General features: G+C 33.0%; 1 protein-coding gene across 5 annotated transcripts in view; it reads left to right on the forward strand.

The window, feature by feature from the left end:
* KIF2A (kinesin family member 2A) overlaps positions 1-17,179 on the forward strand; it is a 64,796-nt gene that overhangs the window by 32,770 nt on the left and 14,847 nt on the right. For 2 of the 5 annotated variants that reach the window (XM_087815380.1, XM_087815376.1), the window contains exons 2-14: positions 3,467-3,561; positions 4,184-4,303; positions 6,290-6,344; positions 7,723-7,845; positions 8,407-8,507; positions 10,934-11,029; positions 12,477-12,531; positions 12,898-13,060; positions 15,064-15,154; positions 15,289-15,352; positions 15,921-16,012; positions 16,391-16,533; positions 16,904-17,108. In XM_087815380.1, the coding sequence (XP_087671506.1) occupies positions 3,467-3,561; positions 4,184-4,303; positions 6,290-6,344; positions 7,723-7,845; positions 8,407-8,507; positions 10,934-11,029; positions 12,477-12,531; positions 12,898-13,060; positions 15,064-15,154; positions 15,289-15,352; positions 15,921-16,012; positions 16,391-16,533; positions 16,904-17,108 (1,403 nt within the window). Of the gene's footprint in view, positions 1-3,466; positions 3,562-4,183; positions 4,304-6,289; positions 6,345-7,722; positions 7,846-8,388; positions 8,508-10,933; positions 11,030-12,476; positions 12,532-12,897; positions 13,061-15,063; positions 15,155-15,288; positions 15,353-15,920; positions 16,013-16,390; positions 16,534-16,903; positions 17,109-17,179 lie in introns of all 5 variants that reach the window. The other 3 variants (XM_087815377.1, XM_087815378.1, XM_087815379.1) reach the window with 3 other exon arrangements.

Genomic DNA, 17,179 nt, shown 5'->3' on the forward strand with positions numbered 1-17,179 from the left:
GTGGACATGTGGGGCTTGATGCTGGCAGTGGTAGCTCCTCCTAGATAGTGATGGTGACCAGCAGGGCAGCTCATGTCTCTTTGTAGTCCACTCTCCACTTCTACTACCAATTAAACTCAATCTTTCTTTTTCATATCCTATGACAACCTTGTAGATGCACTGCTTGAATTTTCCTTTAAGCAAGAACTTCTTTAACTCCAGGGAGTGCATTTAGCTGACAGCCTTCAGCTGTTAATACCTTCAGTCTTCTTAGCTTTTGAGTTAAGGCCTTGCTTTTCCTGGGAAACCTTTAGCCAGTGACTGAGCGTGGTGTGGGCACTAGAGTATTTCCATTCTGGCCCAGCGTGGGACTCCTCCAATCAGCAGTCTTTGCTCTGGAGCTCCCTGCTGGGTTGGCCAAGACTGTCACATCTGCATCCAGGTCTGAGGTACTCTGCTCAAACCTGCATTTGTCTCTGTTGGTAATGGTGTGGAAACCCCTTTCTGCACTTTCTTCCACAGCCTCGTAGCCCCTCTCCTTCACAGGCTTTAGATCCCTTTTATGATGATACTGTGCACGCCCAGTCTTCCTCCTCCTCTTAACTTTCACAGTAAACCTCTCATCCTCCTGTCTCAACATATTCCCAGAGGATCCAACTGATACATAATATATAACACTTCTAATGGCTTTTACCTAATTTCTGTCTGAATCAAATTGCAGTATTTATCTAATTTCTTTTTTTAAGCCCCTCCCTTTGAGTCCTCTCAGTATTTTCCAGCTCATTTTCCTCCACCCGAACACCTGCCTCTCCTCTAATGCCTACTTAACCTCAGTAAATAGCACCACGATCCACTCAGCTGCATTTACATTTGCCTTTCACATTTAAGTCCTTGACCCATCTAGAACTTTTGGGGGGTGGGGGGTGTGAGAGTATTGTTTGAGACAGGAATCGGGCAGTAAAATGGAGAATTATGTCAGGGATGAATGAGAGCACAGAGGGAATGTGTGGTCAGATCATGTAGGGCTTTGTTATAGGTCACGAAAAGGTCATTGGAAAAACTTTGGTTTTTTACTCTTCTGTGAGATGAGGAGCTACTGGAAGGTTTTGAGCAAAGGATTGTGATATAATCTGACTTAGTTTTTACTAGAAATATAGTCTGTTCTATGGAGAATAGACAGAAGGTCAGGTAGGATAGAAGCAGGAAACTACTAGTTGGGAGAGAATTGCAATAATACAGGGTCGAGGCATAGGTGGCTTGCACCAAGGTGCTTGCAGGAGAATTGGCAAGAAGTGATTCATTATCTGGGGGTAAGACTTGGGCATCATCATTTTATTTTGAAAAAACTCCCTAGGAGTTTCTGATGTACAGTGAGGGTTGAGAATCTGTGTTACAATCTGTAAGTTTTTACAGAGGTGTGTGCAATTTAAGCTTCTTTATCATCTCAGTATAGGGAAGTGGAGAAGCTTAGGGGTAATAGAGCTTCTGCATATGAACAAGGTTCAAGTCTGTGCTGATCAGCTACTTAGCAGGTTCAGTTTTCTCATTTTAAAAATAGAGATACCTACTTTATAGATATATTTATTACATTTAATGAACCAGTATAGGTTAAATGAGCTCTTCCCTGACATGCATGCATGCTTAGAAAGTAGCTTAAAGAATGATCTCCCCTATCAGATTGGTAAAAAATTTTAAGTTAATAATGTTCAATTTCCATGAGGGTGTGGAGGAATAGGTCCCATTTTTGGTGGGAAGGGAAATGGAGGGCAGTTGTGGAATATCTTTAGGTTTCAATTTCTTTGACCCGTTAATTCTGCTTGTAGAAATTTTGCTTTTGAAAACATTCACACCTGTGTACAGTTCCTCAGTGCAATGTCTTTTAATGGAAACAGTTGGAAACAATTTAAATTACTCTTAGTAAAGGAATAATTAAATTGTAGTACATGTCTTTTATGGAATGCTATACAATTATTTAAATTACTGTCGGCCTGTCATTGAAATATTGCCAGTATATATATATTTTTTTTTTTAAGAAGCACCAATATACGACTTGAAAGTACTTACATCTTCAATACTTGAATTTTCAAAACAAGATTATATTCATTCTTCAGATTTTTATATGAGCCCATATAGAAGTTATTGACAGTAATTTTATATATAACAATACTTATAAAATTATTCATGTTTTTTTAAGATACTATATACCTTGTTATTTCAATAATATTGTTGATGTATTGTATATCAAGGTTTTGGGGTTTTTTTAAGATATTTAAAGAACTACAAATTATCCTAAGGTAAATTATAGATGCCCCAAGGACTTTATTTAGGGCATTTATGTGTTCAGCATTTTATTAGATAATATTAAAGATGCAGCTATGTAACAAAGCGTTTCTATCCTTGACTACTAATCAAATGGGTAGGTAAGGTGAAGTATATGAACTAACAAGTAAAATATCTATGTATATGTATACATATGTATGCAGTTGACCCTTGAACAACACAGGTTTGAACTGTACAGATTCACTTAGACGTGGATTTTTTCCCCCCACTACATACTTCTACTGTTTCCAATCTGCAGATTTTGGTATCCAAAGTTTGGGAACCAATACCGTACAGGTGCCCAGGTACTGCTAAGTTCAAAAGTGACCATTGATAGGTATTAAATAAGCTGTAATAAACAATGAAATATTATGTAATAATTAAAAATAATTACATAGATCTATAGTTATTAACAGATAAGATCCACACCTATTAAAAGAGGGAATACAAGTTTAATGCATTAAATATAATGTTCTTTCTTTAGATTGTAAATACTAGAGTCAACAGAGAAAGTAAGGAGTAGACTGGATTTCAGTAGGCAACATGCAGAAAAAGAGCACTTTAGATTAACATTTCCCAACCTTTTTGGACTGATTCCTTTTCTCAATAATTTTATATTAATATCATTAATTTTTATAATATGATAATGATTTTTAAGTTAAAAGTGTTTTATATCAGTATAGTATTAAAAATTGCTTTATGCCAGAGGGTGTGGGGGGTGGCATGGAGGAGATCAATGGGGGGTGGGGAAGGGAGACATCTGTAATGTTTTCAACAGTAAAGGTAAATTTTTAAAAAATTGCCTTATGAATTTTTGTTCTGTGTTCAACAGAGTCATAGTTTCCTTATAGTAAGGAAACTTTCTAATGATTATAATTGTTTAACAGCTTAAAAATCTCAAGTATTGTATGCCATGATGTAACCATTTATCATGTATGCTGAAAATAAACTTTAAGTGTAATCCAGTTTCTTGCATTCCTGGTCTTGATAAGTAGCAAATTGATTTGCCACAAAGTTTATTCCTTAATCCTGGGAGTCTGTGGGAAATGCCTTGTAAGAAAAGCAATATGACAGTCTTAATAGTTTGTAAATTATAAAATTATATTTGATAGTGTTAGGCATTCTGTAATTCATGACATTTAAAAAAGTGTATTTTATTCCTACTTAGGCCGAATACATCAAGCAATGGTAACATCTTTAAATGAAGATAATGAAAGTGTAACTGTTGAGTGGATAGAAAATGGAGATACAAAAGGCAAAGAGGTAAGATCATTGAGTTAAATTTTATTTCTAGTCCTTCTATTAGGTTTTTTGTATAAAATAGAACAGAAAAGTATTTAATTTTTATATAGTGCATGTGTCATTCCTTGAAAAGCTTTTAAATGATTAAAAATTTTCACTCAAAGAAAAGTAGATTCCTCTTGCATATCTTATGTGATTGGACATATAATCAAGACCACAAAATGCAATCTTAAGATTCTTGCCTTGGCCGGTGTGGCTCAGTGGTTGGAGTTTCGGCCTGTTCACCAAAAGGTCTCAGGTTTGATTCCTGGTCAAGGGGATTTACCTGGGTTGCAGGTTTGATCCCCGGCCCTGGTTGGGGTTCATGTGGGAGGCAACCAATCAATGTGTCTCTCTCACATCAATGTTTCTCTATCTCCCCCCCTCCACTCTCTAAAAAATCAATGGAAAAATACCCTCAGGTGAAGATTAACAGAGAGAGAGAGATTGTTTACATATATGTGGGTTACAATTCTAGATAATCTAGTTTTCAAAGCAATACCATTCATTAGGCTAAAATTATTTATTCTCTTTAAGTTTATTTGAAAAATAAAAGCTTAATTTTCAAAATATATTCTCAAAATATATGCGGTTTTTAAAACAGATTGACTTGGAGAGCATCTTTTCACTTAACCCTGACCTTGTACCTGATGAAGAAATTGAACCCAGTCCAGAAACACCTCCACCTCCAACATCCTCCGCCAAAGTAAACAAAATTGTAAAGGTTAGTGATGAAAATTCAGAGCAGGGGTGTGTGTGTGTGTGTGTGTCTTATGGTTTGAAATTGGCAGACTGTGGAAGTATGTTTTAAGTATCTGTTTTGTTAAAAAAACAAACAAAACCTAAATGCTTTCTGTCATTCACGTTCATGTATATACACACATTTTCAAGGATTGAGGTTTTCTAATTTACAATTATGACAGTCATAAAATAAACGCTTAGAAATTTCCTGCCCTAATTAGGATTTTCCTAAGACTGATAGCCTCTCAGGAGATACTGGTCAAAACAATTTGCTTGTCAGTGTTTGTTGAATGAATGCAAATTACTTTGATAAAGAAAGAATGACTATTTATTATTCATAATAAATTCTCACTCCAATTGTCTTACCTGCTTCAATAAACTTTAAAATTCTGTTACATCCTCACTCTTTTATCTTTATAAGAATAGAAGGCAAGTTATTTTATTATTTTGAAAGATAATTCCTGCCTGAGAGGTGAAAAAAAGATAATTCCTTTTCATTGCTATTGAAACATCTCACTGTTAAAATTTTATATCAAAATACAACTCTTTTTAAACCAGTTAGTCCCTCAAAGTTGTTGAATCTACAATTTTTTGTGTTTGAATCAGCAGGCATTTGTTAATTTTTCTGCATTGTTGATTTTGTCACCTATAAAGATGAATGTGACATGCTTTAACCCTATTGAAACTTGCTCTTTCAGGGAAGACATACATAGAAGCTTAACAATGTCAATAAAACCTTTTTAAACCATGCATATGAACATAGGGCAGATTTTCAGTTCATATGATTTCAGCATATTGAGAGTCACTGCTTAGAGGTCATTAGTTACCATTTGTAATGGTACTATTTTTCATATTTGGCTTCACAACCTGAAGGATCCTCATAATTTATACCTTTGGGTATGTCATTAGCAACATTTGCAAAGCATTAGAATCACTTGGAAATTTTTTAAAAGTACTGATTCCTAGGCCTGCTCCCAGAGATTGCTTTATTTTATCTAAAGAAAGGCTCTAGCATTAATACCCTTTTAAAAGTACCCATCTGATTTGAGTGTACAGCTAGCATTGAGAACCGCTGCATTATTTTTTATCTTCTTTTAGGTAAATAAAATGAAGTCTTGGTAAATAAATAATAGGACCAAATTTGCTGCCCTAATCTATGCAGTCATTGAAACTCTAATGAAAGCTTTCAGGGTAACTGAGTGTGCATCTCATAGTATTTCGATGTTTCAGTTTAATAATGAGCTGTAAGTTGTTTCAAATTAATATTTTATTAATTTCCCCCTGACATCCAAAGATGAAATGTGTTACATAGTTTTGGCAGGATAGCATGATGATTAAAAGTGCTCACTTTTGCCCTGGCTGGTTTGGCTCAGTGGTTAGAGTGTCGGCCTGTGAAGGTTCAATTCCGGTCAAGGGCATGTACCCCAGTGCAGGCTCAATCCCCTGCCCTAGTCAGGAGGCAACCAATCTAAGTGTCTCTTTCACATCAGTGTTTCTCTCTTTCTCCTTCTCTTTTTTTTTCTCTCTCTCTCTAACCCCCCTTCCACTCTCTCTGAAAAAGCAATGGAAAAAATATCCTCTGGTAAGGATTAAAAATAATAATAATAAAAATTTTAAAGTGCACACTTTAGTGAAATTGCTTAACCTCTCTTTGCTTCAGTTTCCTCGTCTATGAAACCGGAATAGCAATAATAATGAACTCATAGGGTTGTGAAGATTAAATGAGTTAATATGTATAAAATCCTTAGAGCAGTTCCTGGCTCATTATTTCTGAATATTTTGGGGAGCAGGGAATACTCATAAACCTGAATATTAATAGCAGTAATTTATTAGAAGATTATTTATAATGTTTTTTCATTTAGTTTTAAATTATTGTATGTCTGCCTATTTTTGTTTAATAAAAGGAAGCTGATTATGATACATTGATGAAGAGTAGAGTGAAGGTAAAATGAACATTTCTCTCTTACAGAATCGACGGACTGTGGCTTCTGTTAAGAATGACCCTCCTCCAAGAGACAATAGAGGTAAAGTAAAAATTTATTAATTTTCCCTATTGACCCTGACAAGGTAAATCAAAAGTAAATATTACCCTTGACATTCTTAATTATTTAAACTCTACATGCCTAATTTTAAGATTGGTATCTTCTTAATTTCCTAATATAATGTTGATAATATTAAAAAATTACTTATAAAAGTACTTGATGAATATGCAACTCCATGATATATGCAATTAAAAATATATATATATTTTTAGGTAAATCTGTTTTTATTTATTTTGAGAGAGAGAGAGAGAGAGAGAGAGACATCAGTGTGAGAGAGAAACATTGATTGATTGCCACCCATATGTGCCCCAATTAGGGGATCCATCCTGCAACCTAGCCATGTGCCCTGACCAAATCGAACCCACCACACTGGCCAGGGTGATATATGCAATTTTTGATACATCTCATTTACCTGATAATTTTTTCAGATTTGAGGAGAGTGTTATGATAAAGAAGGAAATAGGGAAATAGTCTGTTGATTAATTTCCCAAACCTAAATTTAATGACATTTTTACATAATTTTTTGGCTAACAGGCTTCCAAAAAGGGTAATGGATAACTTTGGAGTCAGCTAAAAAGAAGTTGAACAAGTATAAATTTTAGTTAATCGACGGTCTTCCATATATTTTCAGCCAGGAGATATAAAGCATAGTTAATTTCTTATTTACTATTCAGTTCAGAATGGTTTTTTCTAATAGTGATGTTTCTGTATGTGTATGGATAGTGAGGAAGGACGGGCATAGATATTAGAGGATAGATTGGAAATAGAGGGAAGGTCCTATACTTTGCACACTATCCTTTGAGTCTTGTGCAAATTTATATTTCTTTGTAAAATGTGATATTTATATTTAATTTATATGCCTTTTCTACATTTATCACATCCACAGTAAGAAATTCTCTGCTTAAGACTTGGATATTTGAGAAGCAAAGAATTGGATTTGGAATATAGGGAAGGTTAAAGGACTTGGGTTTTTACTTTCTGTAGTTCTGAATTGTGTAAATTTTTCAAAATGAGAATGCATTTTAAATTCATGTTTTGTAGTTATATTTTTAAATGATTATTAAAAAGCTTGGCTTTGGTTTTTATATAAATTATTCACATTGAGTTTTATAGTTAAAACTACATTGGTGGCACTTAAGTCTGCACATACGCTGAAAACCTCTTAGCTCATCAGTTTACTGAATAGAATTATTATATATTCTGTTTATGCACACATAAGTAGAAAACCTGGCAATTTGCTAATGCAACTTATGAGTATCAGATGTTTTGTTTTGTTTTTTCAGTTACCTCTGTTCCTTTTACCAAGGTTCACCTTTACTAATTTTCTGTTCTGGATTTAAAATTTTTGCTATACTTACAGTGGTTGGTTCTGCACGTGCACGGCCTAGTCAGCTTCCTGAACAGTCTTCCTCTGCACAACAGAATGGTAGTATTTCAGATATATCTCCAGTTCAAGCTGCAAAAAAGGAATTTGGACCTCCTTGTATGTAAATCATGTATCAAGGATTCAGTCATTTTAGGCATACATGTATTCTCTCTTGGTCATCTTATAAGTCCCCATATGTTAAACAGTCTAATTGCAAACTTGATTGCAGATTTCATTTTACCACTGTGGAAAATTATTTTTTTTCTTGTTAGTTTAGTCTATTAATTGGGTTTTTTAATATATGTTTTGGGGGAAAAAATGTTACTATAAAATTATAAGTATTTCAGTTGCTTTGAATTTAAAATTCTGGGCAGATGATAACTTGACAGATGTTATAGAAGAAATTATTATGCTTTTTGCTTCAAAGATCTGTGATTCTAAACCAAGAGATGACATGTATCAATATGTTAGAGTCATTTTTCTTGACTCTCATTTGTATGTTGTCCTGTTCCTAGTTTTGTTAAAGCAGCTCATTAAGTAAAGTTCACATAGTTGTTATAGGCATGCTTTGTCACTGTGTATTTTAGTTATGTGGTGAAATTATATATCAAATTTTGTGTGTAACTATAATACTCTAAAAAGATAATTATACTTCTATAGCTCATGTTTTTCTTTCAGCACGTAGAAAATCTAATTGTGTGAAAGAAGTAGAAAAATTACAAGAAAAACGAGAAAAAAGGAGGCTACAACAGCAAGAACTTAGAGAGAAAAGAGCCCAGGTTTGTAACAGAAATATATTTTGTTTATGCATTAAGTAAAGATCAGACTCTGTCAGTGAAGGTCATCAGCTTAGGGAAAAGTAGTTAAGGCTTTCATTTAAAAATTTCAATATAGTTCCTTAAATTGATATTGAGACATAATATAAACTCTTGTGAAAATAAGTTATAATGGATTTTAATACATGTATTTTCCATGTGTTTAGTGGGCATGTGTTAGTCCTAAAGCTTGTTTCATTTTGAATAATAAGCTGTTGTGTTACAGAATTCTAATATAAGAATGATATGATTTTGACTTCTTAAAAAAATATATCTAAAATTTCATTTAGAAGACTGTTCAGTTAAAGTACATGATTATGTTATAAATTTTATTACTATTTTTCCATGGTTAATGATAAGGTCAACATAACCACATTGAAAGTGGGGAAATTTCCTGTGTTTTGATTTATACTCAGTATTGAGAATGTATCTGTGTTGTGTCTCTCTAGTATTCCCTTTAGATGGTAGCAAAACTTCGTTAGCATTGGAAAAATTGCATAGAGAACTGCTCTTTTATCTCTTTACAGGTCTCCTTGCATTAAAAATTCTGTTATTGTACATATAACTCCTTCATTGTGCTTATATTATATCTTCAGAACTTGTTTCCTATAATAAAACATCAGGATTTATTTTATTTATTTAGGAGTATGTTTAAATGCCCTTAATCATAAAGATGTTGTGCTTGGGAATTATGGAACCAGTATAATATTCAACCTGAGTAAATCAGCTTCTATCTGAAGATGATCTGAGAATGACCAATTGGGTTTTGAAATAAATAATACACAAAACATATAGATCTACTGATACTTAGCACAGATGCCACCTGGTGTTTCCTGTGGGTACTTCATAATATTTTCACATCTCTGTGATCTCTTAATTTTCACTTTACATACTACTTCTCATTTGACATAGTAGATATTATTTCCTAGAAGAAGGTTACTTGAAAGTAAGTTTCATTAACAGTTTTGAAGTTTAATTATATTCAAAGCAAATCTACATAATGATGTATGAAAAAATATGACTTCTGAGAATGTTCAGTAATTTATTACTCATGGCTGGTAGAGGCTGTTAACTATTGCTATTTACCATATATATCTTAATCTGAATTTTCTCAGTTTTGAAGCAAAAATATAAATTGCAGTTGTTTTTCCCTGGGGCCAAGTAACCAAAGAAAGAGAGCCTGACGCCCAGCCAGCGTGGCTCAGCAGTTGAGCATCAACCTTATGATCCAGGAGATCGAGGTTCGATTTCCGGTCAGGGCACATGCCCGGGTTGTGGGCTCGATCCCCAGCAGGGAATGTGCAGGAGGCAGCCGATCAATGACTCTCTCATCATTGATGTTTCTGTCTCTCCCTTCCTCTCTCTGAAATCAGTAAAAATATTTTTTTTTAAAAAGGAAGAGAGGCTGCCAACTCCATCATTACATAAAGAGTTTATTAAGGGAACTTACATGTGAGGTGGTCTTGGTTGGTGGCAAGAAGACATGGGTATCTGTCATGTGGCAGGTACTAAGGAGTTATATAGGACTGAGCAGGATGGATAGGGGCACTGGGGTGTTACTTGTCCCAAAAGAGGGGAAAATGCCTTACATACTTGCCCAGGGTAAAGTGAGGGCTTATTCTAGGAACCAGGGTGCCTGGGGCATAGGGGAGGAGTCAGTCTCTGAGGGGATTTAGGGAAGTATCACTGTTCTGGCCCCTACCTAGCAAGATCTGTTTAGATCTAGCAAGGGGTTTGGCAGTAGGCAGGTCAGGAAGCCGTCACATCATAGTACAGTCTCTTCACAGCAGTCAGTATTCAATAGTTTGGGTATTAAAGATTTTAAAAATTATCCCCTTTTGATTTCTTTAAATTCTATGTCCTATTGATTAGGATCTGTTTTACCATGCCTTAGGGTTTTTTTCCTTAAGAAAGCCAACAAAAATAGGAAATGAACATAAATGAATCCACATTTCTACTTTGATGAAACACTCAATAAAGAACTGGGAAGAAGAATCTGATTAAAATAATTTTTCTAGAATTTTAGCTTTTTTAGAAATGAGCACTATTTCTCTCTTGCTCCATTTCTTAGGATCATTAAGGTATATGTATAACATGAGTTTTTGAAATAGGTCAAGGGTGGCTTTAATGAAGAATGCTTGGTTTAGAATTAACAGAATGTGTGTAGACTTAACAAAATTGTATTTTTAATATGAAAGTGATTACTGAGCATATGATTAGTCTTAACTCTGAAACTAAATTATATCATGTCTTCAGTTTGAGTCTGGTCATAGCTAGGGCAAATGACACAATCTGTTAATTTTAATTTTCAAACTATATATAACATAAATGCAGCAAATACTGTATTACTATAATTATAATAAATGATGATTCTCTTTGTCCTCTTACAGGATGTTGATGCTACAAACCCAAATTATGAAATTATGTGTATGATCAGAGACTTTAGGGGAAGTTTGGATTATAGACCATTAACGACAGCAGATCCTGTAAGATTTTTTTTGTAAATCATTGCTCGAAACTCTTTGTACTGAAATAAAAACATGCTTGATACCCACTAAATTAATATTGTATTTACTAGGTAAATTTTCCTTTCTTTATGTGCCCATTTCCTACATTAAAAGAAAATCAAGAAATCCACATTTATGCTTCTCTTCCATAATTGATGTATCAGACATGCTTCCCACAGAGATGTCCGTTTCAAAGCAGAGCCTTCCCTATCTTTGGTAGGGCAGAGCAACAGTTAAAGGAGTTAGGTCTGAACACCCAGTTTCCTTTTTTTCTCTTTGGCTATAGATCTCACTGTTCAATCTATTATTATGTTATTTGGGCTTTTTAACAGTAAGTGATGGTTGTTGAGGACTGCGGTAGACCGGAAATTTAGTTCTCAAGAACTGTTCTGCTCTCTTAATACTCCTTTTCTATTGAAGAATGAGATTTTATTGGACAGGGAATACTTTTGTAATTGGTACTTATGAAAACCATCTGATCTAGCATATACAGAATGTAGTATTGGATACACAAAATACATTTGTGTTCAGCAGATGTATTATATAGATTTAATAGAGTTCATAACATTTGCATCCCATATATTTGGGTACCCTTTCATGTGGGCACCCTTCCTTGCTACCCTTCCTTGTGTGTAACCTACTATTTCTGAGCTCAGACTTTAGGACAGGGATTAGTAAAAATTTTTCTGAAAGGGCCTGATAGCAGATGTTTTTGGCTTTGTGTGCCATATGATGTGGTATTTGTCACAACTACTAAATTCTGCTTTTGTAGTATGAAAGCAGCCATAGACAACATATAAGTGAACAAATATGACTGTTTAATAAAACATTACAAAAGGAGGTGGTGGACTGGATTAAGCCTGCAGGCCATACTTTGCCAATCCCTGCATTATGTTAATTATTATTAAAAGGCAAGTATTGGGAACATAAGTTTTATGAAAAATATTTATGTATAAGAATTGGCATATTCAAATTATTTTTCTCAGTCTTCTGGGAATCATGTTTCTTGTATATAGTTAGTTATCTTTTCCAACAACTTTTCCCATAATCCACCTGAAAATACACCATTTGGTAGGAAATTTTACTTTTGTTTTATACATCACATCTTAAAGTTAATAAGGCAGCTTCTTAAAATGAACTTAATGCTATTAAGAATATTAGTGCCCTCTACAAGGTTATCTCCTAATGGTTTACCAAATAACAAAATAAGGGAGTCTCAGTTATACTCAGAATTTTATAAATAATTGTGTCTGATAAGTATTAAAATTTGTGCAAGTTAATTTGTTTTCTTAAGCTTACTTACCGTTTATGCCATGTATAAATTTCCAAAACCTCTGAAGGTAATATTGCATAATTGACTTTTCATAATGTAAGTGGTGTTTTACATGCCACTGATAATCACTGAAATAAAATATTTTATTTCTAGATTGATGAGCATAGGATATGTGTTTGTGTAAGAAAACGACCACTCAATAAAAAAGGTATGATGCTTATAGAGCTGTGATAAGAGGTTGATTTTATCCTGTTTGTAATTTATTTTGTAATATTAGAAATCAAATTGGTTTGGGATAATTCATTGTAAATCATTTCATTTGTACATAGCCATTATGCAGATTTCTATGGTTAATCTGTTGATTTGTTACTGCTTTATGAATTATTGCCATTTTTGGTTCTTGCTTCACAGAAGTCCGGATTTTTTTACTTTGTTGTTGAAATATTCTGTCTTATCGAATGGCATATTTATGGGGTATTTATATTTACAGAACTCATTACTTTTTTGTACTTTTTTGTACATTATTCAAATGCTGTAAAGGTTTCTGGGAATTGATTTTCATTTATTCTTTTAGAAACTCAAATGAAAGACCTTGATGTAATCACAATCCCTAGTAAAGATGTTGTGATGGTACATGAACCAAAACAAAAAGTAGATTTAACAAGGTACCTAGAAAACCAAACCTTTCGTTTTGATTATGCCTTTGATGACTCAGCTCCTAATGAAATGGTTTACAGGTAGGTAAATTTGTTTTAAATTAGAACTTTGTTTTCACACCATATGTTCATTATTACCCTGAAACTTATATTGGTCTTGGCATCTCTCTCCAGAAGTATTATATGCTTTTGTATTCTTAGTTTAAACAAAGAAAAATATGTAATAAACCCTATAATAAGTATTAGCACTTGTTCTCCTTAATGCTCCCCCAAATCATAGTTTTCATTACTGATTAAGTTATATGCATATCACACAGCATATATATGGATGGGAAATTAATAAAAAATGTTGATATTTTTGTATCTCTGAGAATGGGAAGTAGTTAGAGGTGGACTTCTATTTTTTTTCCTTTTAATTCTTGCAGTAGTAAAAAATTTGAAATATTTATTGTACAGTAGTCTAATTTATCTAAGTGGTTGTTTAGCTTGTACCACCACTTAAAGGCGGGGGGGCGGGGAAGTGCTGTAAATCTACTTGCATTTGTCTAATTTTTATTGTCTTTAAGCTTTGGAATAGTTTTAATACATTAAATTCTTGCATGTTAACACAGTCAACTTCTAAACAGCTCAAATTTACATGTATAATATATTGATATTCCAAATTTTATGCCAAATTTAGATTTTCATACATAGTTTGTAAACATTCACCTCTAATTACTAAAATAACAATGCTGCTATATAGAACTTGACAATTTACTCTAATGCTATGTTTTGTTGCCCTTTTACTGTACAAATATGACTGCAAACAGAAAATTAAAGAGTTACTAAGTCGCCCTGGCTGGGTTGCGCAGTTGCTTAGAGCATCCTCCTGATACAGAAAGGTTGCAGGTTCAGTTCCTGGTTAGGGCACATACAAGAAGCAGCCAATGAATGCATAAATAAGTGGAACAACAAATTGATGTTTTCCTCCCTCCCTCCCTTTAAAATCAATAAAGTAATAATTTTTTTAAAAGTTACTAAATGTCTCAAGAATTGAAGATGTTATAAATAATACAGTGTTGAAACCAACTCCATTGATCTTGAGCTAGCAAACTGAGTTCAGTTGTAAAGAAAGAGAGCAAAATTAAAGGACATATAAATGCTAGATAGGAATAATGTTAAGAACTTATTTTAAACGGAAGTTATAATTATACATGATATATTTTTTACCTTTTCTGAGAATGGAGTCCACTCCTCCCCCCTTACTCTTTTCTCTACTTCTACTCCTGCCTATAAAATGTCTATTTGCCTTTTATAGTCATTTTCAAGAATCATTATAATTATAAATAAAGGGATGTTCTTGTATGTGCTAGGTTTAGTAAACATTCTGTGTTTTGACCTATATTTATCCTTTTCATTTTAACTCTGGTGGTGATTACACCCATAGGTTTGAAAAATAATCCAAACCATAATGTTTGGGCATCCTTTTCTTGATTCAAGACTATCAACTCAGAACTCAATGTCTTATAAGCATAATTTTTTTCCACTTTTCCACATTGAATGAAATCTTATCACTGTCCTTCTTGTTCAGACGGTCTCAGATAATGTTTTTGTACTTTTCTTTCCTCCTTCAGCTTTTTTCTATTGAGATTCCCACTTTTGTATTCCATTTCTGTTGAAACTTTTAGGTTTTCTTTTTTTGGGTTTTTTGTTTGTTTTGGTTTTCATTATATACATGTATGTTTTACTTGTCTGGCTAATATTACCATCTTTTGTTGTTATTTTTAAAACTTTCCTATGGTCTTCTATCTATGTCATAACTCAGTTTCTATCAGGTTTTATTGTGCATCATTATTGTGATCATTATTTATTATGGAATTATTGCTTGAAATTATGCTTTAAAGAGCTTTAAGCAATTCTAAGATATAGTTATTTAAAATTTTTAACAAATCAATGGACTCAATTGTGGCCTCACAGTCGAGCACATTGATTTGTAAAAAAACCTTGGTATAAGTTCTATTTATTAATAAGACTCTGTATTACTTTTATTTCTTATTTGTTTAAATATTGAAGGCACATTCTGATTGGTGTGTATTATTTTTAAGGTTTACAGCTAGACCACTAGTGGAAACTATATTTGAAAGGGGAATGGCTACATGCTTTGCTTATGGTCAGACTGGAAGTGGAAAAACTCATGTAAGTAATTTATTATAGTTCCATCTTGGTGTGAAGCTAGTTTAGTTTCCTTATAGCTTAATCCTTAGACCTAAATTCTTAAGATTTATTCCTGAATAATATCTATTATTCTTTATTTTCTTTTTAACATACAGACTATGGGAGGTGACTTTTCGGGAAAGAACCAGGATTGTTCTAAAGGGATTTATGCATTAGCAGGTAACTGTGGTTTTGTTTGTTTGTTTTGCATGTCATATGTACTATTCTCCTTGAATATTATTCAAGTGGCTTTGAAATAAGACTTGGACATATTGTCCAGGAATTTAAGGGTAATTACAGTACTGTATTTACTGTATATTATGTCAATTTTAGGTTATCAGGCTGAAAGAACTGTATTTGGAGCAGAAACCTTGATTATATTTATGTTATTGTAATCTGTCACATTGTTGGAGCTTACTATTTGTTGAATAATTTGTGAAAAGCTTCCATTTGGTACAGTTATGAGAGCAACCTTATTATGACCACCTATAATTTTGTGCAACTTATAAGGATAGATAGCATCCTTTTATTAAACAATGAGGGAGAGTGGCACCTAAACCTTAAATTTAAAAAAACTATTACAACTATCTTTTGTAACCTTAATATTTACTTTAGTCTTCATTTTCATTATTGATGTTGTTATTGTGGGTAAAGATTAATACCTCTAAAAATAGGAAATTTGAAATACTTTTTAAAGATAGTATTTGTCGCACCCTAACAAATTTTCTCCATATGAAATTCTTGATAGCTCGAGATGTCTTTTTAATGCTAAAGAAGCCAAACTATAAGAAGTTAGAACTTCAAGTGTATGCAACCTTTTTTGAAATTTATAGTGGAAAGGTAAGTGGAAACTGAAAAAATAAATAAATTTTTTTTTAATATTTTTCTTTGGATTTTTAAATTGTGGTTAAATTCTACATAGCATAAAATTTACTATTTTAACCAGTTTTAAGTATACAAATTCAGTGGTATGTATATTTACATTGTTGCACAATTGCCACCACGTAATTTTTACATGTATTTGGAATATTACATTAGAATTTTGTTATGAATTTTTTTAAAATTCCCTTTGAAACTCTTCAACTCAAATATTGAGCATTTTATTTTAAACATTATTATTTTCTGAAATGATTTTCAGACTTTGAATGACTAATTTTTGTAGAACTGATTCTTTTTTCTTTAAAGCTAGTTTTAAATAGAAAAAAAATTCTTTTTTAGGTGTTTGATTTGCTAAACAGGAAAACAAAATTAAGAGTGCTAGAAGATGGCAAACAGCAGGTTCAAGTGGTCGGGTTACAGGAACGGGAGGTCAGATGTGTTGAAGATGTACTGAAACTCATTGACATAGGCAACAGTTGCAGGTAAGTCTTATTTTAATTAAGAAAGGGGAACTTAATTTTATAATCAGTTTTATATACTTTTGCTATAACAAAAACAAAGCAAGGATGTTATTCAGTGAATCGTGGAAGGAAAAATCATTGTTCATAAAAAGTTTCGCTGTTACATGTAACTTTGAGTGATGTGTACTCTATTGATACCATACTACAGATATGCTAGAAGTATGCCAGATTAAATTGTATGAATCTGGTTCTGTTTAAGTGTTGTTAACTCAGAATGTCTCCTTTGTAATAAATGATGAAAACTGGGTAGTCTGTGCATTTTTTAATGAAAATTCTGTTTGAACACAAATTAAAGTTTTCATATATCAAAATGTCCTCAATCACATTGTAGAACATCCGGACAAACATCTGCAAATGCACATTCATCTCGGAGCCATGCAGTGTTTCAGATTATACTTAGAAGAAAAGGAAAACTACATGGCAAATTTTCTCTCATCGATTTGGCTGGAAATGAAAGAGGAGCTGATACTTCCAGTGCAGATAGGCAAACTAGGCTTGAAGGTGCTGAAATTAATAAAAGCCTTTTAGCACTCAAGGTAAATAAAATGTACTTAATTGTGGAAAGTCTTTTACTTTTGATTTTAATTACATTTACTCATCTGTAAAA

The sequence above is a fragment of the Miniopterus natalensis genome, chromosome 3, assembly GCF_054644295.1.
Source record: "Miniopterus natalensis isolate mMinNat1 chromosome 3, mMinNat1.hap1, whole genome shotgun sequence".
NCBI lineage: Eukaryota > Metazoa > Chordata > Mammalia > Chiroptera > Miniopteridae > Miniopterus > Miniopterus natalensis.